The following is a 22,945-nucleotide window of genomic DNA, read 5'->3' on the forward strand; positions in this document are numbered from 1 at the left end:
GCTGATCACGAATATCGTGTTAGTTTTGATCACAGATGATGTCTTGAAGCATTTAGACCAGGTCGGGTCAGGTCAGGTCAGGTCAACCAGTAGGCGTCGTGACGGGTATTCGTAGTACGTGTCAACCGCCTCTGACAGCTTCGTAACATGTTACGAAGTCACCAAAACTACTTTGTAAATGTTCAAATGGTTGCTAAATTCGAATTCAGCTAAAAAAACTAGCCTAGAAACATGTAAAACTCGAAAAAGTGAACCGAGGTCACCCGAGGTCACCAAAGGTCAATGACCTGACCTGACCTTCAGGTGACCTTGACACACACGGGAGTAACATCAAATCACATGTTTGAACGTTTGAAACCACGAAAAGCTTGCAAACGCGCGGCTGATGCGAGCCGACATACGCAGAATCGCGATTCCGGCCAAACATGGTCTCGGAAAAGAGGTCACAGGTCAAAGGTCATTTGGGTCAGGGTCATGAAATTTTCAGGGTAGGTGTAAAATTGATCAATGCGAGGGTACTGAAAGTTTCGTCGCGATCGGCCGCTTTTTACGCGAGTTATTCGCGAAAAACCATGGGGGGGGTCCATCCGACCCCCCCCCTACACATGCGAGGGTTAAGGTCCTAGGTCAACGGTTGACCTTCCAGGTCAGGTCAATGACCCAAAAGTCGGAAAAATTGGGACCTGTTACTTTAGAACGTCGTAAAGTGTGGCTGCCGATTACGGGGTGTCGATTACGAGTATCATGTTAGTTTTGATCACAGATGATGCCTTCATGCGTGAAGGCCAGGTCGGGTCAGGTCAGGTCAGGTCAACCAGTAGGGGTCCTGCCGGATATGATTCGTAACATGTGAACCGCTTCTGACAGCTTTGTAACATGTTACGAAGGCACCAAAACTACTTCGTAAATGTTCAAATGGTTGCTAAATGCGAATCCAGCTCTAAAAACTAGCCTAGAATCGTGTAAAACTCGAAAAGTGAAGCGAGGTCATCAAAGGTCAATAACCTGACCTGACCTTCAGGTGACTTCGACACCCACCCTAATGCATGGGGCCAACATCATATCACATGTTTGAACGCTTGAAACCACGAAAAGACTGCAAACTCGCGGCGGCAATGCGGACCGACATACGCCGAGTTGTGATTCCAGCCAAACATTGTCTCGAGAAATAGGTCACAGATCAAAGTTCATCTGGGTCAGGGTCATGAAATTTTCAGGGTAGATGTAAAATTGATCACCTCGAGAGCATGAAAACTTTCGTCGAGATCGACCGCTTTTTACGCGAGTTATTTTCGAAAAACCTTAGGGTGGGTTGCATCAGCCCCCCCTCCTGTGCCAGCAAGGGTTAAAAATAACATGAAAAATTACAAACCAGGCTCTGGGGAATTCACCGTGGTCTGCTTCCTTCGCTGAAAACATTCGTCCAAAACAGCAAAATGACCTTTTTTTCGACAAAATCAAGTTTCGAGCGCAGTATCGTCGATCAAACAGGTGCAGTGCATGACGTTGAGCCATGCAGTGTTAATTCCGACTCCGGAGTCGGAGTCGGTAAGATTTTGGTGACTCCGACTCCGACTCTGCAGCCCTGATACGGACCCTACGAGATCCACTCAGAGAAGAATGGGCCATCAGAGATCATGGCATGTAGTCCTCCGAAAGTGACTAATACCTAAACTCACGTAGGAAGAAACTCCTCTGTGAATTGTGCCATCAGCTTGATGTCCAGTTCCATGATAGTGTTGGATCCGGCAATATGATCATAACCCGGAACCCCCTGTAAGTTAGATCACAGACTTTGGAGAGCGATCTCCAGACCTCAGCCCCGCCCCCTCTCTCTCTCCACTCCCCCACTCTCTCTTCGGTATAAAACTCCGTCGCCGCCGTTCCATGGCTTCAGTCGCACAGCTCCTGGCCGGCGCGCCGCTCACCCGAGCTCACGGTCTGCTCATATTAGCTCACTTTGGCTCCCTTTAGCTCAGTTTAGCTCCTTTTAGCTCAGTTTAGCTCCTTTTAGCTCAGTTGAGCTCGGCTGGCTAATGAGGGGGACGATTGAATGCGGTTGTGACCGTTGAAGACTGAGTTGTGACTTGTGTTACGGTAGTGTCGGCGTAGTGCTCATAGCCACCGGTTTTTTATTTGTATTGTGGCTAGTGACACTAAGGCACTATTAGTTGCCCTCTTATCATTTGCACGGGGCTTTTGAAGAAGTTTTGAGCAAAACATTCGTGCAGTGCCGAGCCGGTGATAGTGTAACACCGAAAAGAGACCGTATAGTGACAGTGTAGTGACGATATAGTGCTATAGTGACGGCCAGCACAGCGGTCTTCTGAAGAAGTGGCGTGAAACTCAAGAACCCTGCTCAGGACGTTATCACTGCAAAGGAGAGGCACCATGGGACCAGTGAGATTGGTGAGTGAACTAGCTACACTGAGTCATTGACTGTTGTGAATAGCTCATGGATAATGGGTTGGGTTGTAAATAATGGTGAATAACACCCGTGACACCGCTGATACTGAATTAAATTTGTGCAGTCATCGGCGCATCGCAATATATACGTTTCCCTACAGATGAATCGCGGAGACGATTTTTACCTTATTATGAATATGTGATCTTTTGACCTTTTTACTTAGTCTACGCTTACAGGCTCCACAGTCTACATATAACCGCTCTAATGCCTGAAACAGACTCTTTCCGCAGTCAGGAAATCGCATACGAGGGCCTATTCAAATACATGGAAGCACACTCGCGTCAATCGCACGCACCTCCCGGCTCCCGCAAGCGATTGATACGAGAAAAATTATAATGTATTTGAATAGGCTCTCGCATGCGATTTCCTGAACGCGGAAAGAGTCTGTTTCAGCCTTTAATATGCAAATGATTTGCCTTCACTAATCCCAAACAGAAAATGTGGTTCCCTCTGCTTCAGGTATCTACTTCTTTTTTTTTTTGGCAAATAATGCGCATTGTATGATAAGTTTGCATCAGTACCAAAAACACTTGAGACCGTTTGAAAGAAACTTACCAAATTCAAAAAACAGACAATTTCTACTTCCGCCACCTATTGAGCTTACCGCCCAAGTTTTAAAGTCACGGGTTTCCCCAACGACCGTTTAGTGGCCCATCAAAAGTGTTGAAAGTCGCTTAGATAACTGTGGGAATGCATGAACGTGACCAACAGCCATACAGTCAATTTTGCGGTGTAACTCACTGCAGCGGTGAGTTGCAGACCCGGTGTGAACCACCCCCGTCATCGTTCAATGAATATGCAAACCTGTTTCTAACCAGAAAAACGGCAATGTAAAACTGCCCGTGCCACACGAGAAATTTAGCGAGAAATTTTGAGTCGTCATTTTTTTTAGAATGGAGATGCTTTTGCTGAGCATATTTATAAGTATGTATATATAAGAAATATTTTAAAATGTAGCCTGATGCTCATCATATATTAGTTAAGTTTTAAGCGAAATAGACAAAGAGAATAATATTTCGACCACGGGTCATCATCAGATTCGAATAGGAAAAAAACTTTTTTTTTACATGTAGCAAAAAGCTTTTTTTACTACACGTAGCATGGATATGTGTGTCAAGGCTTATGACCACTGATAATGAGTGTATTCAAATTTAAATCGCAAGCTTGTTTTAACCTCTTCTCAGCAATTGTATGCCAAGGTTGATTCGGTGAACGTTTATTCGGTGTTTTTCTCTGCTTTCAGCTGTGGTTGCTGCTGGCATTGGGAACGTTAGAAACGGCTTCTGGATGGAATTTTGACAACAGTAAGTGGAATCGTTCTTGTACCCTGTTTCGGTGTCTAACAGCACATCTTAACTAATTATCAGAAATAGCTGAAATCAAAATTCATCTTAACCCGTTCACGAACAGGCCCATTGGAATGGACCTAGGGCCGAATAGTTGTTCAGTCGCACTCCATTTGCTCATTTATTACATGCACGGTGATGCACCGTCTTTAGCTCTAAACTTTTCAACCATAGTATGGGCCGCCACACAGCGAATAATGAATGACCTCAGCACTCACTACTAATATCTTTAGTATGTAGGTACTCCGACACTAAAAGCTTACCTCTGCATTTCCCAATGGCGCGAATTCAGCGGTGCATTGCATGAAATATTACCGTTTGATGTGATTCGTACGACCCCGGTCACGACACTGCTACATTTGGTAGCATTTGGTAACATTTGCTCATCATCTGATGGATGGCTTCGTTGTACATCGGACTCGAATCGGACTCGTGGTTTTGGTGACGGCTGATCCTTTTCTCTTTCATGCAGAATAAGTCTGTACTAAAAACCAGATAGTTTAGCGTGCCAAAGGAAAGTTTATTCATCATAAGGCTGAGCTGAATAATGTCTGGAACGATCGGACAGATTGCAATCATAGATTACCTATTACTGGTCATTAATCAAGAGTGACATGGCTATTGTCCATGCACCCTACGTTGCATGCTACTGGCAACGTACATGATGCATGTAGCAGTTCTAGTAGTGAGCGAAATCGAATGTTCCCCTTCGTATAGCCTCTGCCTCATATCCTCGCTTGAATCCATCGGAAACGATACAAAGTGAATAGTTTGTCACCATTATACCGTCGGGATATCATCATGATACAAAACAGATACTCCAGGATAGAATGTGGGCTGTGCAGCTTAAATGCTGGTAACAGTGTCATAAAGGACCCTCAGTGAAGGCCCTTTATGCCCTTTATGTCCTTCACTGCAATTCGGTCACGCTTATTGATAACGTCTCACTTTTGTAACATTCCACTTCAGTTAACCACCCACATTTATTCACGATGATGCCTCGTGACTTTTTATTCCCATCCCACCCGGTACGGCCACAATAATTATCCCGGCAGGCGGTGGGCCTACCAGTCACCTTCCGCGCGGTGGGTTTGGGGGGGGACATTTTTTTTTGCCCCCCCCCCCGTATCTCCGAAACTACTGGACGGATCCGGAAAATTCAAACGGCGTTCGATAGCCTTGTCAAATTTGTCGAACGAAACCAAACTTCATTGACCTCGGGGTCACCGATGACGTCACAGGTCAGGTCAAAGATAAAATGTTTCACCGTTCACGGGGCTTCTAGGGAAAGCGGTATAACACCGAGTAAAACGCATTTTGTCGAAAATCAGCGATAAGGCGTCAGTTGTCTAGTACATATGTTGCTATTAGAGGTCACTGGTCATACCAGGTCAGGTCACAGGTCAGGTCACCAAAGGTCACCAAGGGTCACCACATGAGCCCAACTTTACTAAGGTTATGCGATGCATGTTTTATGGCCAGTTTTTCATTTACAACTCAATGGTGTTGGTTATAAGACCATCAGGTACGGTTTAGGTCACTTTCTGGTGGAGGTCAGGTCAAGGTCAGGTCAAAAAGGTCAAATTTCAAAGTTGATATTTTTGCATAAAATGGGTATCGATTCGATGCAGCTCGTCACGGGGAGTCTAATGGTGGTCTTTGTTTTGCGCTACGAGGTCCAGAATTGCTAAAAATTGAGTTTGAAAATTTGACGTCATCAATTTTGAACAGTTTTTTTTTTTTCGCTATAACTTGGCCAAAAAAAAAGAGATATCGATCTCAAATTTGGTATGTAGATAGAAGGCGGTAGGGACTATCACATATATTCCGTTTTTTCTAAATTCAAAAAACTTTTTGGATTTTTTGGCTATTATATTCAAAAAATCTATTTTTTTATTTTTGGGGGTCAAAATCCCAAAAATTCGAAAACCGAAATAACAGTTTTGTAGCCCTTTTAATTTCACACCTTTTATGTCGGACTTATTTTTCTGTATCTCTAAAGCTGTAGGCCTGACAGCTCTTCCCGCGAAACCTTTTTTTGGGTCGAAAATGGCAAAAATGACGTCACTCTGACGTCTTGTTTGTTTGTTAATTGGGGCTTTAGGGCGCGCCGACTACTTAGGTCATTTTGCGCCCATAACATCGTTTTAATAAAACAAGTGTGTCAAAAGAGAGAGCATTCTAGATACGAAGACTAAAAAGTAAAAGACTCGATATAAAAGAGCAAGGTAAGATAAAGCAGCGCAAGAGTGTCGTCCTAGACAACTGACTAGATGTAAGGACTAGAGAGGACTAGTTGGAATTAATGTCAGGTCGAGTAAATCGCTTGGAAGTTGATCGAACGGATAAAGGAAAAGATGTCATTAGCGGCCAACCTATTGGAAAACATAGGTTAGGAAATAGGAACGCGGCCTTTGGAAAAAAATTTTGGTCACCATGTGCGCTAGCTGCTCCCGGGAAGGTACTGAAAGTTTGGTGACGATCGGCGCAGCGGTTCTCGAGATATATTGAAAAAACTAAAGGGGGGGGGGGCAAAAAAATGCCCCCCACCGCCTGGAAGGTTATGCGTGTGGGAATCACAAGATGTCTCAATACGGTACAGTTTAATCCAGCCCTCATACGCGCAGTGTCACGCTGTCATAAATAAAAGCTGGGTTCATACAGACCATGAAATACCGTGGTTAGTGCGGTCACACGGTCTAATAAGCTCGTAGCGACCAAATCGTACGGTTAATTTGTGTAAGGTCGCTCTCGTTTACCATGTGAATTGTGCTTTACGAGCATGTGCTGTGATTTTGCTGTAGTTGTCACGTGGTGCTAAATGATGAGTCGGCCAGATGTTGCCAGATGACTCTCAGTGTTGTCAGTTACCACAAAATGCTGACAGCTGCGCATATTTACATACCTGAGACATCCGTACAATAACTGCTTTTCATCTGGAGAAATCATGCAATTTAGCCGTCAAACAATAAACAAACGAACACCATGATTCCTGCTGCGCCCCAAGACATTCAACTGACAATGCAGATGTAGTAACATGAACCACTTTCTCTCTTCAAACCATACCTCACACCTAACCACAAGGGATGTAACTCTAAAAACTACCGAATGTTTCTCGCTATATCTATTCAGTGATTTACATTCCAACGGTCTATTCGGACCACCCCAAGTGTTCACATATCAGTCACACAACAGTAACTTTTTCACACGAAACACGTGAGATATCTCCAAAGCTACCTCAGACTGCCCGCACCTCAGTGACATTAAACACACAAACCAAGGGCAGCGCGCGACAGGGTCTTTCGACACAGTGGGTGCATATATTGCTTGTCGGAGCTGACTGGGGTTGCGGAAGCGAGGCGGGGGAAGGGGATGGGTCAGGAGGGGAGGGGGGCTAGCCAGGTGTAAGCTCTCGCGAGCGTGCGCGGTCAAGCGGAACGGACGAACGCTGCCTTCAGCTGGTGGCTGACACTCATGCCCTGAGGGGTTTCTGAGGAGTGAGGATTAGACGATTAGACGTCAATCAAAATAGAGGAGGGTAGATGTGGTAATAGTGGTGTTTGGGGGTATGTAGGAATGATGGGTCAGAGGAGGTGGGGGGGGGGTAAGCCTGAATGTAGGGTTGTTGCTTGAGGGATGGGGTGTTGAAATGATATGACGTTCTAATTTGGGTGCGGATATTGCTTCAGCAGCGATTATGGTGATACACTTATGCTTGTCGTATTATCGTCGACGGCACATAAAAAGTTTTGAAATATTGCTCAATTTTACTTTCAGAGGATGTTAATATATTAGAAAAAGTGCACGAAATACGTAATTGGAATGAACCACTCAAGTGGCTACGCTACTCAATACTCATAATGAAAGATACATGACCTAAGTATGACCTAGTAGAGTCACTCCAGCAAAATGTCCTTTCAATCATTTCAAATGTTCTATACCCTCTTAAAAAAGTCAATTGCAATTTATTTATCTTGCAGTACTATGAGACTAGCTTATACCTGGATGACGGCATTTGTTTGTTGGGTTGGATTAAAATACCTCGGAATGTTTCATTCCAAAATCGACATAATTGATTTGAACACGTAGCTTCAGGTAGCTGTCAATTAGGGTCAAACAAGTGGGATCGCGTTATGCTCCAAAGCTGTGTCAAGGATTACAGTTTAATTGGTTACGGTGCGTTTCAAGTTGTTTAATGCAGCGTAAGTTTAATTGCGCTCGGTGAAGGGCACAAATGCCACAAAGTAACTGTTTGCTTCCATTGTACAATTTCCACTCCCTATAATATTCTCGTAAAATATTCCACTCGCATACTTAGTATAATTTCCACTCTCGTTAATTTGTTCGTGATTACTGAATAGACATCACTTTTGTAATGAATGCCAAGTTGTGTAGCTTTTATCTCACCCAGCTCTTTATTCTTTCTCTTTCTCTCTCTCTCTCTCTCTCTCTCTCTCTCTCTCTCTATCTCTCTCTTTCTCTTTCTCTCTCCTTATCTCTCTCTTCCTCCCCTCTATCTTACTTTTTCTCTTGTAATTTTACCTCCGTTTACATCCCTGTCCATTCATGGACCACCAACTTGGTAATGCACTTTCAAACTCTATACCATCATATTTATGTCATTTTTTCAACCTCTATTTTGCGTCCCTCTTTTTTACTTACCGTGACGATAGGCGGCAGCTGCTGATATGTTGTTCCAGATCCAGCCGTCCCAGTCTTGACAAGGATACCATCTCTAACATATCCGTCATAATAGAGGCATCTGAAATCCACGGTATTGCATTGTGTAGAGGCATTGCAATCTATCCCAGCCAGACCCACATAGTTCCCATCGGGTCAACAGCTGTTTCAGATATATACCTACAAACCGAGAAGACATCGAAAGCGTGTGGAGTGATTATGTCGTCTTCTGATGGTGATGAGTGCCATATGGCTGAAAACTATTGATTGAGGTGCTCAGAGATTGGCCGGGTGTTCCCGAAATGTAAATGAGACATCTGTCCAAACTAGTGGAGAGTGCGGATAAGCATTTATCCTTTCACTTGTCTTCTCCGACAACTAACATGTAATTTATCCATGGGCATGTGAAATACCACTATTCTCCTCTGGTGTTTTGGGTGAACCAGCTGTCGTAGGTTAACTACGGGGGGCGGACAGGGGAAACGCTGTTCTGCCGTCAGTATTGCGATATCGTTTTGACGTCGACTGAATCTGGAGCGCGTCTTGTTTTAATAATACTCGTACAGCCACAAAGTGAAATGGGCCAAGACCTTGCGCTCTCCCTTTCCAAAATGAAGCGACTAGGTATACGAGAAGAAAAATAAAAACCTTTTAGGTATCATATGCATATAAAATCTCGTTATCACTACATATTCGTTATAACTAGCGTGCTGGGCCCTTCGTACAATCATTTATTCATAAAAACTATCAGTATTTTGTTGTATATTTTTGAAATGTCCGATAAGTACCGTTGACCATGGGGCCTTGACCCGTGCCCGCCTCAACACAACACACCAACAATGATCCAAACGCCTTGAACTCAAGGCAGAAACGACCTTGTCTGTGCCAAAGACGCTTGTCGTGTCCAAGTCGTGTCATCCGTTTCATCCCACAACTTTTATTCCATCCATTCATTCATTCCTCGTGCGACTCATTCATTTGGTACCCTCAATGAACGAGTCCGTTGGAGACTACTCATGTGTATAACTAGTTACGCTTACCTGCACATTATCTGATTAGTTCAACAAGCATGACAAGATAGCGCGGTGTCACCTCGAGCGCTGATTGTGACACAAACTTCAATTCAGCGTAGTCATGACACACAAATATCTTGTGCATTCAACAGCATGACGTAAGCATGTGTTAGCACCGTTTTGCTGCTACTGAACAGGCGGGATCGATTCATTAGACACTCAAACACGAAATACTTATTTATCACATTATTACATCCATGCCGAAGATACGTGACATCGTTTTCAGTGTTGTTAGTGTTCGTCAACCTTAGCACTGAAAACTTGTGAAGCCATTTCACTCCAAAGATTGTCCCTTTCAAATTAGAAGCTCATTCAGCAATCGTAGGTATAGGTGGGAGCAGGGAGCGATCGCACAGTGTTTGGAGCTTTGATAATGGAGGATTATATTTCATAGTTGGCACATCTGTGACACCTGACATCTAAGACGTGATATGAATTGATACAATCATTATTTATAGTCTGGCACAGCTGCACTTGGCAATTGACACAGATGTGACGACTAACATGACTAAGATTTTGGTGTGTTGATGCTACCTAACAAATACGCCATGTGTCATATATTGAAATGCTAGAAGAATAACAAAGCCAGCATTGGACGAACGTCACACCACCCGTAATAAAAAAGTTATTCCCGATATTTATCAACCTTGACACTAGCTCAAACGAGGCTACCTCTCAAAACGGACTAGTTAACCCGCGCCCGGCTGGGGGTCCTGGATTTCCACGCCCTGCTGGGGGGGGGGGGTGTTTGAACACCCCCCTTCTAACTCGGCTCCTGGGCCATGTAGCGATACGCGGAAGGCGGCGTTCGAAAGAGCGCCAAAAATAATGACGAAATCACTTCGGTCACTTTTTTGTTCAGGTCAAAGGTCAGGTCACCAGAGGTCATTGAAGGCAAAATTTCGCCGATTTTCAGGTCGAATGTCGACAATTTCCAGGAAGCCAACGCATAACTCGGGAACCAATAAAGCTACAGCGCCGCGGAAAAGTGCATTCGATAGCCCTATTAACGCCCTTTCTGAGTAATTCTCTTAGATTTGACGGATTTGACCTAACGTCAACGGTTTTGCCTGCAGGGGGTAAAAACTGCAAAAATAGCCGATTTTTTCGGAAACAGTTTTTCTGCAATAACTTTTGACCCAAGCCTTGTACGAGCTTACTTTTACCGGCATCGTGTTCTTCTCGTCAAGACGCATCGAATGAACTACAACTTGACTTGAAAGGTCAACTTTAAAATTTGACCTCAGGTCAAGGTCATGACCTGACCGGAAAGGGTCATGTTGCATATCAGTCGATCCGTATCGTTGAGCTGAGCACATCTAAGGCGTTTTCACCGTTCTAGCATGCCTCTATCAGAAGTTGTTTGCGAAAAACTGTTAGACACCATTCGTGACCTGAGATGACCTCAGGGGCATAAATAAGGGTCACGGACACTATTTTCATGTTCAGTGTGTCTAAACCACTTGTAATTCAGTGTTGGGGAGTGTTTATAATGTCTTTCGTCCAAAAGAGGCGCATTTCAATTTTCTCCCATTGACTTATAATGGGGAGGTCGCAAAATTGACCTGACCTTAGGTCACCGATATAAATTCCGAGATATGCATTTTATAGATACTGTTACCCTTATCAATCGCTGAAAGTTTCAAAGCGATCGGTCACTCGGTGTAGCTATGGCAGACATTGAAACTTGTTATGAGGTGAGGTCACTTCAAGTGACCTGGTGACCTGACCTTGAATGGCCTTGGTCTGAAATTTTAACAACATGTGTAGATTGATGTATGATAAGGTGTACCAAAAACGGCGGCGCTCCGCGCCGCCGTTTTTGAGATATTCGCGAAAAACCACAAGGGGGGGGGGGGTGTTCAAACACCCCCCCAGCAGGTGCGGGTTAACAATCCCCTAGCTGGCTTCTACATATATTCACCCCTCAGCTTTTCTAATTAGGCCCAAACCAGCCTTTATTTTGGCACACATTAGCCTCTCAGTTGAACGCGCCATCACCTGACTTTTTTTCACTGGGACCAGCCTTTCATTTGAACACATTAACCTCTCATTTCGACTTGTTCACCAGCCTCTCATTTTGAGGCGCAGACCAGCCTCTCATTTTGGCGCGCCAAGTGACCTCTCATTTTGGCGCCAGCTCTCGGCCACCGGTACACTCCTTTCCCTTTCAATGTGCACTGGTCCGTGACCGAACATCCCGCGGGGCGGATGCATTAAATGCGGGTTCATACTGGCCGCCATGGGATTACGAGTAAGGAGGACGGCTGTGCAAGATGTTATAGGTGTTATGGCCTAAGGTGGTGACAGGACTTTACGCTGAGAAATGGGAGTGGGAGAGAGAGAGAGGGGGGAGGAGATAGAGAGGTAATATGATGGATGAGGGAGGAAGGACAGAGTAAAGGAGAAACAGAGAGGGAGATGAGGAGCAAGGTAGAACGGATGAGAGAGAAAAGAAGAGGAGAGAGGGTATTCACCCGGATAGAGAAAAGGAGGCGATAGAGGGAGAGAGAGAAATATTAATACATAAAGAGAGAAAGACAGAAACAGAGAGAGGAGAGAGAGAGAGAGAGAGAGAGAGAGAGAGAGAGAGAGAGAGAGAGAGAGAGAGAGAGAGAGAGAGAGAGAGAGGGAAGGGAAGATGGAATGGAGGAGGAAGATGATAAGCAAGGAAGAAAAACAGCTGAGGGTTGGAGTGCAGTGACGGCTCAATCGTTAACAAAAAAAAAAACTATTTGAAAGGTTGACAAATGGCTGCGTCTACGACTCATGAACTGGGCAGGTTCGGCCTGATGTTCTGAAGCCTCTCCCTTATGAAATTTTTGGCCTAGCCAATGTCGCTATGACACACAGTTAAGATGACGTGATGGATCGAACATTATACACCAAGGGCTTGCAACAAGCGGTCAATATGTGGCCAACAACAGATGACGTTTACCCATTTCTAAACTACGAATCGGCTTTTGATAAATCGTTCCCAGCGCTCACTTCGAGCTAGCATGTCCCAAGCACCATCGTTTATAAGTACTTCGCCTGAGAAAGGACGCAGAAGCTGGCAACGTCCGAACCATCCGTAATACACAAATTTACATATGCACTGAACCGTGAAATTATATTCTGCTCAGCCAAAGGTGCAATGAATAAGTAGTCACGAGTGAAGGGATGTCTTGTTATCGCGTGCACGAGAAATTACGACTGTGTTTCTTCATCCTTTACATAACGATTTGTAAGCGGATGAGGCTAAATATAAAGTCAGTGAGAGGGGCAGACTGTATACGGATCGTTATGCAGATGTGTACCTAAAACGTCCAAATTCTGCGGTGTGTTGCGATAGCAAGTTGAAGCGACCAGTTTCATGCAGCTTTCTAATAATATCTTACTATGGTCCTTTTTACTGTGAAATGATTTATACCTTTATTTGTGCTAATAAATGTAATTGATCTTGGGTCCACTAACGTTTCTTTACTTTGCGCCGACCAAGCGCCGACCGACGGCGACATCATGGCGCTCTAGCCCCGCCGTGTGCTAGCTGTACATGTGCGCTGCTGCAGTCTTTCTGCTGCTGCAGTCTTCAGGCGCTCTAACATAGTACAGTCATAGCCTTGGTACAGTCGTGTGTTAGCTCTCTGTACCCTATTCCAGTCTCCGCCTATAATATACTACCGTGTGTTAGCTTTCTGTGTCATTACTGCAGTCTCCGCCTGTTATACCTACAATACTGTGTGTTAGCTTTTTGTGCCTCATTGTAGTCTCCGTCTGTTATACAATACTGTGTGTTAGCTTTCTGTGCCTTATTGCAGTCCCTAAATGTCAAATAATTCCACCGTGTTAGCTTTCTGTGCCTTATTGCAGTCCCTCCCTGTTTACAATAGTACCGCTGTGTGTTAGCTTTCTGTGCCTTATTGCAGTCTATCCCTGTTTACAATAGTACCGCTGTGTTGTTAGCTTTCTGTGCCTTATTGCAGTCGCTCCTTGTTTACAATAGTACCGCCGTGTATTAGCTTTCTGTGCCCTTCTGCAGTCTATCCCTGTTTACAATAGTATCGCCGTGTGCTACCTTTCTGTGCCTTATTGCAGTCGCTCCCTGTTTACAATAGTACCGTCATGTGTTAGCTTTCTGTGTCTTATTGGAGTCTATCCCTGTTTACAATAGTACCGATAGTACCGCCGTGTGTTAGCTTTCTGTGGCTTATTGCAGTTTCCGTATGAGACTCCATCCACGGCAGTGCTACTTTCTACCGATTGCTGCAGTCTCTCTGACTATAAATCATCACAATAAAACGCCATTAAATATAGAATAGACATAGCAGCGTTGGCTCAGGCTGAGAGGCAATTTAACGCTTCGCTTGCACTGTTCCAATCATTCGGCACCTTGACCAGTATGAGAGCTGGGATCTGCACTGCTACATGTGACAGCAATGACAATACATCAGATTGAGAATCAGCACTGTTCCCTGCTTGAAAGCTGGGAGACTGCATTGCTTCATGTGAGAGTAGCACGACAAGTTGTGGTCGTATTGCCCGACACAGATAGAAAAATGTATATTTTTTTTTCTCTCTCTCTCTCTCTCTCTCTCTCTCTTTCTCTCTTTCTCTCTCTCTCTCTCTCTCTCTCTCTCTCTCTCCTTCTTTCTCTCTCTCTCTCTCTCTCTCTCTCATTCTCTCTCTCCCCTCTCTCTCTCTCTCTCTCTCTCTCTCTCTCTCTCTCTCTCTCCCCATGGGAAGGATATTCGCCGATGTCATTCCTCAGACGATCGTTTCAGATTATATATAGCACAGCCTTGCTAAATCGTTATTTCAATGATGACTGTCAGCCATGAGCACTGAGCAGTAGCACCAAACACTGGGAAATTATAACCCCATTGTGCTGGATGGGTTAGCTACATAAATAACCCAGAAAAGCCATACGATGACTTTGACGCACAGTTTCACTGAAAGCCCAGATCACTCGTGAAACTTGAGAGCCGAGCAGCAAGCAGGTGGCTATGATCCATCTGGCAGCCGCAACCATGACACCCTCGGTTGCCAGCTTGGCTAACATAAATCAAATCGCTTCCCACCTTTTCCCATAGTGACATTAACCCGAGCGTGTAAATTTAACATCGTGTGTAAATATACGTGCTGTGGGAAAACATGATTTTCACGGTACAGCTCCGGCCATAATATACACCTCGAGACGGCTGAAATTGATATTGATGACTAAGGTGGCGCCTAAATGACGTGTAACTAGGCCATTACATGCGTCAAGACATCAGCGGCTTTGGCCATTATCTTGGCTAATTGCTTTGCGTAGGGAAACTTACTTGATGAGTCATGTGCTTTTAGTTGATGAGGAATAGAGCAAGGTCATACGAAGGCTCGTGGCCTAGATTAAAGAAAAGTGCGCTCATACGAAACTGACTCATTTATTTTCTATTCATATGCTGACAGCTCAGTGTGTACCTATAGGAAGCCGTGTGAACGACACAGCCCCTCGTTGCTGCCCAGAGGCGCCTGTCTTACCCAGGGGCGGAGCTTCCTATACAGTTGGTGGGGCGGCTGCCCCACCAACTTGGTATTTTGCCCCACCAATAAGCGTTTTGCCCCACCAACTTTAACTGATTTCTAAGACTTTGTTGCTTTGCAAATTAATCTTTTTCGCATTGAAGAGCTTTGGAATGTTCACCTTTTAATCGGACATTGTGGGTTTGACGACTTTTTGCCCCACCAACTTCCCTGGAAAAGCTCCACCTCTGGTCTTACCCCTAACTGTTCTTCTTTTTCCATACATCGCGCAAAGTCTTTTGTAATTGAATGACAGACCAGGATGGTGAACGATGCACGCAGTGGCGGCGGAATAGGGGGTGCAGGGGGTGCAGCTGCACCCCCATCGAAAAACATGGGGGTGCAAACATATCTTTTTGCACCCCCAAAATCCGTACAAGGGGCCCGTCGCACCATCCAATACATTTCTCCTGAAAACCAGTGATCGGGAAACGAACACTGATGTGGAATCATCCGGGATGTCCAATTATGGTCAGGAACGCCCCATGCTAGTCTTTGGGGCCCCCACACCGGCTAGAAGTGTCCCGAGCCGCGTTTGGTGCTCCACGCGGCATCTGAGGGCCCCACGATGGCCTCAGAGGGCCCTTTTATGACGATCTCTGAGGGCTCCCACTTGAGGGCTTTGTCCCCTGGGGCCCTATAACGGTCACTAAGGGCCCTCATGACGACCGCTGAGGGTCCCACAGAGACTCCAGGGCCCCAAGGAGACTCCAGGGGCCACGCTGGCCTCTGAGGGCCCCTATGACGGCCTCTAAGGGCCCTTACGATGATCTCTGAGGGCTCTCACGACGAAATCTGTCCCCTGGGGCCCTATAACGACCACTAAGGGCCCTCAGGACGACCGCTGAGGGTCCTACAGGACTCCAGGGGCCCCACTGGCCTCTGAGGGCCTCTACGACGGTCTCTGAGGGCCCTTGTGACGGCCCTAGACCCAAATCAAGTCTGACGGCCCATTTGGCTTCAGACGACCCATAAAGACCCTCAATATGGCCAAGGACCCTCATGACGACCTCTGGTGATCCTCTCGAAGGCATCTAAAGGCCCTCACAACAACTTCTGAGAACCCCAGGACGGTCCCTGAGGGGCTGAGGGCCCTGACGACGACCTCTCTGGGCCCTCACGATGGTCTCTAAGACCCAGCGCAAGCTCCAAAGGCCCACACTGCCTGGCGTCTGAGGGCCCCACGACGGCCTCTGAGGGCCTCGACGCAGGCAGGCTCCAGGGGCCATGCTGACCTCTGAGGGCCCTCTTGACGGCTTCTAGGGCCTAACGAAGGTTTCAAGGGCCAACGCTGGCCTCTGAAGAACCCTACGACGGCCTCGGAGGGTCTCAACTCAACGCAGGCAGGTGCCAGGAGACATGCTGGCTTCTGAGGGCCCCGCAGAGTTCAGATTCAGAGGATCCAACGACCTTTGTGGACCTTACGAAATACGAAGGTCTCCGAGAGCTCACGCAGGCTCCTGGAATTCCACACTGATTCTCAGGCCCCATGTCGGCTTGTTGAGGCACTTTATCTGCTCTTGGTGCCCCGTCGCCGACCTCTGAGAGTCTCAATGTCAGAACTTATGGGGCCATGGGCCCTACACCGGCTTTTATGGCCCCTACATCGACTCTTGGGACTCATGACCCATGAAATGTGGGTCTAAGCGGCTTCTAAGAATCCCCATGCTGGTTCTAGTAGCCGCCAGCCGAATATTAGGTTAGGGCTCACACGCGAGCTCCTGGGACCCCGTGCATACCCCAGGGGTCTACCTGCCTCTAAGACCCCACACATACTTTTGGGGCTCAAACGCTTGCCCCTGAAGGCCCCACTGAGACCCCTTTCCTCTATTCAGTCCTCCATACCAGCTCTGTAGGCTAAACATCGGCTCCTGTGGCCTCCATCCCGGCTTTGGAGGGCCTCCATATACAGGCTTTTTTGGGGTCCGATGCCGGTTTCTGAGGGCCCTCAAAAGACTTTCGAGCCTATACTGCCTTCTGAAACCTTTCAGCAACTTTCAAGGGACTGACCCTGATCGGAGGGCTCATTCAGTCTGGGGAGTCATGTAGTTCTCTGGAGGAGTCTCTATGTGGTCGGTTTCCAAGGGGCTTCTAAACACGGTCTTCTTGGAACGGTCTCGTAGGGCCCTCAATGGTCCACTGCGGATCCAGAAAAAGTGGTTTGAGACGCTGCGGGTGGTGGCTAGACTAAAAGATTAGCCGATAAAAACTAGCTGCATTTGCTTCTTTTTGCTTTCATTATTTGAGACAGGTAGGTACACTGCAATTTCAAACCTTTTACAGAACTTGTGTGTATGGGGAGAGTTTTCCAAACTCTTCGTTTTTCATAAATAGTCAATAAAAATCACTAAAAAAAAAAACTGAAGGGGGCCCAAAACTTCCAGAGGGGCCCCTTGAGAAAACTTTGCACCCCCATCCAAAATTACCTTCCGCCGCCACTGGATGCACGAGAGGAAAAGATCACAGAAATAGTCTTTTTGTGACTGGTTCTGTCCTATATCATCGCATATTTACACAACGTTAATTCGACTTTCAGGTCCGCCCGATATATCGTAGAGATCCAAGAAAATAAGCAAAAATATATTGCCACCCAGATTCCGTCTAACAACATCCCCGCTTTCGTTGTACTACTCACATGACACATTCTCTTTTAGGTACTCTGTTTGCCGTGCATTGCCGATCAGTTGAACTCTGTTTTATTCTTTTCTATAGGTATTGTCTTGAGTTTGACATCTGTTGACTGTTCTTTACCGGTCTTTTGCGTCTTGTTGTGTTATGTCGGTCTTTGCCACAATACCTTGCCATTCTGCTGTCTTCCAAGTTCCAGGTCTTACATTTTCATATTGATTTTATGTAATTCCGCTCTATACCTTTCACCTGCCATTTTTTTAGTTGCTCAACCCAAAGAAGCATCCACAAATTGAAGCATAGATCGTATGGTAATTTCCTAGTTATACTCCTCTGACCGGTGTTTTTTGTTTATTTTCAGATCGCCAGCGCCGGCAGTCTCAATACGGGCCACCCCGTGCCTACAGCATCACCGAGGCCCCGACCCAAACCCCGCCCCCCGCTCCGCCCCTCCCCCCGACCTATTCCCCGGTCACAGTCGCGGGCACCGCCGCGGCTACGGCTTTGGGCGCGGCGAATAGCCGGCCGCAGGCGGCGCACAGACCAAAGCCACAGCCGCCGGCGTGGCAGGGTGGTTTCTACGCACGGGCGGATGGGAATCGAGCGGGTGGTTCGTTTGTAACTGAACGGAGTACTGCGCAGGCGCAGTTTGGATATAGCCAGCAGGGAGGTACTCAGCAAGCTGCCACTCAGCAGGGGGCCACTCAGCAGGGGGCCACTCAGCAAGGGACGACTCAGCCGATCTATGTGCAGCCTACCGTGGCTCAGCAGTCCGCGACTCAGCAGCAGACTCAATATGTTCAGCAGCAAACTCAGTCACAAACTCAGTACGTCCAGCCGCAAACTCAGTCGCAAACTCAGTACGTCCAGCAGCAAACTCAGCCGCAAACTCAGTCGCAAACTCAGCCGACACTCCCTCCAGAACCTATAACTCGTTACGACTCTACTTCTTCGTCACAGATTACAGAGGCGTCCACCGAGGTGACTCAAAGCTACGAGACGCAGCCTACAGCGGCCCCAGCTGAGACTACGGAGTATATTGAACCTGCCGCTGAGGTTATTGTAGGCTCTCAGCCTATAGGCTACGATACACAGCCTACGGGTTATGAACCTCAACCTATAGCTGAGGTGGCTGCGAGTGAGGAAACTGCAACGTATGATACACAGCCAACGCAAGATCCACAGTCCATAACGTACAACACACAACCACCAACTGACAGCTCCCAACCCACAACCTACAACACGCAACCTCCAACTTACAACCCCCAGCCCACAACCTACAACACGCAACCTCCTACTTACAACCCACAACCCACAACCTACAACACGCAACCTCCAACTTACGACCCCCAACCCGCAACCTACAACACGCAACCTCCAACTTACAATCCACAACCTACAACCTACAATACGCAACCACCAACTTACAACCCACAACCCACAACCTATAGGCCTCAACCCACCACAGCTCCTACAGAGCCCGAAACTTCAGCACCTACATACGCCCCACCCACTACCCAAGAAACGATGACGACTACTTATGGGCCGGTCCCAACAACGGTCGCTTCTGATGTGACGACTGAAGAGCCGGTTTATGTCCAAGAGACTACTACTACTGCTGCTGCCGCTGCTGTGTACGAGACAACTACAGCCACCCCCGAGGTCGCGTATACAACTGAAGGTGCTGAACCTACCTACCAACCTACCACTGAACCTACTTCTTCGCCTATATCTTCACGATATGCTCCAACTACCTCGGAACCTGCTGAAGACTACACCGAAACTTCTACTGAAGTTTCCACCGAAGCAGCCGCTGAAAATTCCACAGAAAACCCTGCCGAAATCCCTGCCGAAGAGCCCACGTCAAGTCGTCCTGCAACCACTAAAGGCTATTCCTCAACTTCATCCCGTGCTAAACCATCTCCTAGCCCCTCCACTCGGCCAAATAAGGAAGAGCGATATCGCCCGACCACATATCGCCCCAGTTATCGCCCGCCTGAAGAGACCGCGGCAGGCAGAGATCGGCCGTTCGGCCTGACTGGAGTGGGCGATAAATTCTTCGACGATGGATTTGAAGGTGAGACTTCAGGGTGTGTTTGAGGGTTGAAAGTTTTTAGGAAGGGGTGGGATGAGGGAGGGGGAGGAGGTGAGTCGTTATGAATCAGCGGGGTACAGTAGGTCTACAAAAATAAGTCCACGCACGCCGTATGCGGGTCACCAGTGGGCAGTTAGCGCCTGAGCGCTACTCGGGCGCTGAACAGGACTTATTTTGTAGACCTACTGTACACGAAGGAAGGTAGTTATTCGGGGCAGTTATGGTGGATGGAAAGTTGAGGGTTAGGTGCGAGAGGTAAACGACGCTACTGAAAGGCTCGAAGCGATTTAAAGTGATTCGAAAAGACTATTGAAGTGGGTTGATGTGGTTCAGAAAACAGAATAAGACATGGGATGTTAGAAGTCATGGGATTGGTTGTGGCAATTGGAGGAGCAAAAACGTTTAAACTCAGCACTACCTTACGCAAATGTCCCCCTAGAGAGGTAGCTCAGGTTGGGATTTTCAATAGAAAATCACAATTCTAAAGAATAGTGATTGTCTAATTGAAAAGTCCCAACCTTCGGATACAAACTCCAGTGAGACTTTGTGGGCTAATGATGAGCCCCGTACTACCAAAGTGCCTTGCTACAGTTACGAAAAAACCGCCCTGTATTTACGTTGATGGATTTTCTGAATATATTGCATTTAATGATGGAATATATTCACTCCCCGCTATCATAACCAATCTTACAGCTTACAATGACTGCATTACAGCTGTCCTGGAGACAGCGTCTAACCATCCTCCTCCCTCTTTTTTTTCCACAGACGAGTTCAACAGCAATATTCTGAGCCCACACCGGTACCAGTACCCTCCCCGGTACCACAGCCGTCCGCAGTACCCGGACCACCGCCAGAGGTACCCCGAGGTACACCCGTACCACCGGCCCTACCCGTACCACGGGCAAGAGTACAAAGATGAAGGGTACGGGCCGCACGAGACGGGGCATGGAAGACCAGGGAGGGGTGGTTTTATTAGGCCTTGGACGGTACCGAAGGTGATTCAGGAGGCGCTGAAGGATGGGCTACGACCCAGCTGGTAGGTAGCAGCAGCATCGCGAGCGGAGTGGTAGGTGGCGATAGTGTCACCCGTACTGTACGACAAACGTGGAAATTGTGGGTACTGCCGTGTAATGCGTAATGTTAAGTGTAGCTTCGAGGCTTTGAGCTTCGCATAATTGCGTAGAAACAACCGTCCGATTTTAGAACATACGAGAAGGTTATGATAGTTATAGCCAAGATATAGTATAGGACTCTAGCTAGTCACTCGATCGTACTGAACTGACCAATCTGTCCTGATGTTTTAATAATAAACTTTTTTACATTTTTACCCCTTGTCTGTGTCGACCATAACATCGTATCACGAGCATTGATGAACAGCACAATAAAATATGTGCAGAAAACACACCGTATGAAAGGGACATTAATCAGACACGTACAAAATATCACAGAACATTTCGTCAACCGTCAACTGCCAAGAAGTGAATAGCGTCGAGTGAAACTGAATGTGATGAAGTTGATCGCTCAACTTATGAAATGATGCGCTATTCTTTTGACAATTGATTTGTTTTAACCCGCGCCCGGCTGGGGGTCCTGGATTTCCACGCCCTGCTGGGGGGGGGGGGGTGTTTGAACACCCCCCTTGTAACTCGGCTCCTGGGCCACGTAGCGATACGCGGAAGGCGGCGTTCGAAAGAGCGTCAAAAATAATGACGAAATCACTCCGGTCAATTTTTTGGTCAGGTCAAAGGTCAGGTCACCAGAGGTCATTTAAGGCAAAATTTCGCCGATTTCCAGGTCTAATATCGAAAATTTCCAAGAAGCCAACGCATAACTCGGGAACCAATAGAGCTACAGCGCTGCGGAAAAGCGCATTCGATAGCCCTATTAACGCCCTTTCTGAGTAATTCTCTCAGATTTGACCTAACGTCAACGGTTTTGCCTGCAGGGGGCAAAAACTGCAAAAATAGCCGATTTTTTCGGAAACAGTTTTTCGGCAATAACTTTTGACCCTAGCCTTGTACGAGCTTACTTTTACCGGCATCGTGTTCCTCTCGTCTAGACGCATCGAATGAACTATAACTTGACCTTGAAAGGTCAATTTGAAAATTTGACCTCAGGTCAAGGTCATGACCTGACCGGAAAAGGTCATGTTGCATATCAGTCGATCCGTATCGTCGAGCTGAACACATCTAAGGCGTTTTCATCGCTCTAGCATGCCTCTATCAAAAGTTATTTGCGAAAAACTGTTAGATACCATTCGTGACCTAAGATGACCTCAGGGCATAAACAAGGGTCACGGACACCATTTTCATGTTCAGTGTGTCTAAACCACTTGTAATTCAGTGTTTGGGAGTGTTTATAATGTCTTTCGTCCAAAAGAGGCGCATTTCAATTTTCTCCCATTGACTTATAATGGGGAGGTCGCAAAATTGACCTGACCTTAGGTCACCGATATTAAAATTCCGAGATATACATTTTATAGATACTGTTACCCTTATCAATCGCTGAAAGTTTCAAAGCGATCGGTCACTCGGTGTAGCTATGACAGACATTGAAACTTTTTATGAGGTGAGGTCACTTCAAGTGACCTGGTGACCTGACCTTGAATGACCTTGGTCTGAAATTTTATCAACATGTGTAGAATTGATGTATGATAAGGTGTACCAAAAACGGCGGCGCGGAGCGCCGCCGTTTTTGAGATATTCGCGAAAAACCACAAGGGGGGGTGTTCAAACACCCCCCCCCCAGCAGGGCGCGGGTTAAGTATACGTCATTATCTGCCAGAATATAGGCACCTGTTCCGCTCCGTTAGTGTCCCGATTTAAAAAATAACTACCGACTGCTTAGATTGAGCTCTATTTGACGAAAGGAAAGGGCTCCAAAAACAAAACCTAGTACTTGCAGATTTATTTAGCGGACGTTTCTGGCTTACACATTAGTTAGGAACACATGAGTAAAACCATTTTGAGGATTATTATTGTCAAGCCTAACGACGTTACCTGTTACTTAGAAAACTCGAGGACCAACTCTAGCAAATTCGCAGCGGAAAACTGGGAGCACGAGGTGCCAACAACAAAACGATACAGGTTGATGCAACACAAATTAGACGGTG

At 46.6% G+C, this 22,945-nt stretch overlaps 1 protein-coding gene across 1 annotated transcript; it reads left to right on the forward strand.

Annotated features, from left to right (window-relative positions):
• Nucleotides 1–1,908: 1,908 nt before the first annotated feature.
• Nucleotides 1,909–21,161, forward strand: LOC122367182 (adhesive plaque matrix protein-like). The gene is made up of 4 exons (XM_043340065.1): nt 1,909–2,409; nt 3,711–3,771; nt 18,100–19,815; nt 20,599–21,161. Exons 1-4 carry the CDS (start codon nt 2,392–2,394, stop codon nt 20,871–20,873), a joined length of 2,070 nt encoding a protein of 689 aa, XP_043196000.1. The 5' UTR covers nt 1,909–2,391; the 3' UTR covers nt 20,874–21,161.
• The last annotated feature ends 1,784 nt before the right edge of the window (nt 21,162–22,945 follow it).

Source organism: Amphibalanus amphitrite, unplaced genomic scaffold (assembly GCF_019059575.1).
Source record: "Amphibalanus amphitrite isolate SeventyFive unplaced genomic scaffold, NRLGWU_Aamphi_draft 000855F_arrow, whole genome shotgun sequence".
NCBI classification, from domain to species: domain Eukaryota; kingdom Metazoa; phylum Arthropoda; class Thecostraca; order Balanomorpha; family Balanidae; genus Amphibalanus; species Amphibalanus amphitrite.

Bases quoted from the DNA above. Each gene is read 5' to 3' on its own strand.
- LOC122367182 (XM_043340065.1), top strand. The intron at 3,772-18,099 runs GTAAGTGGAATC...GTTTATTTTCAG, and splicing joins TGGATGGAATTTTGACAACA to ATCGCCAGCGCCGGCAGTCT. The intron at 19,816-20,598 runs GTGAGACTTCAG...TTTTTTCCACAG, and splicing joins CTTCGACGATGGATTTGAAG to ACGAGTTCAACAGCAATATT.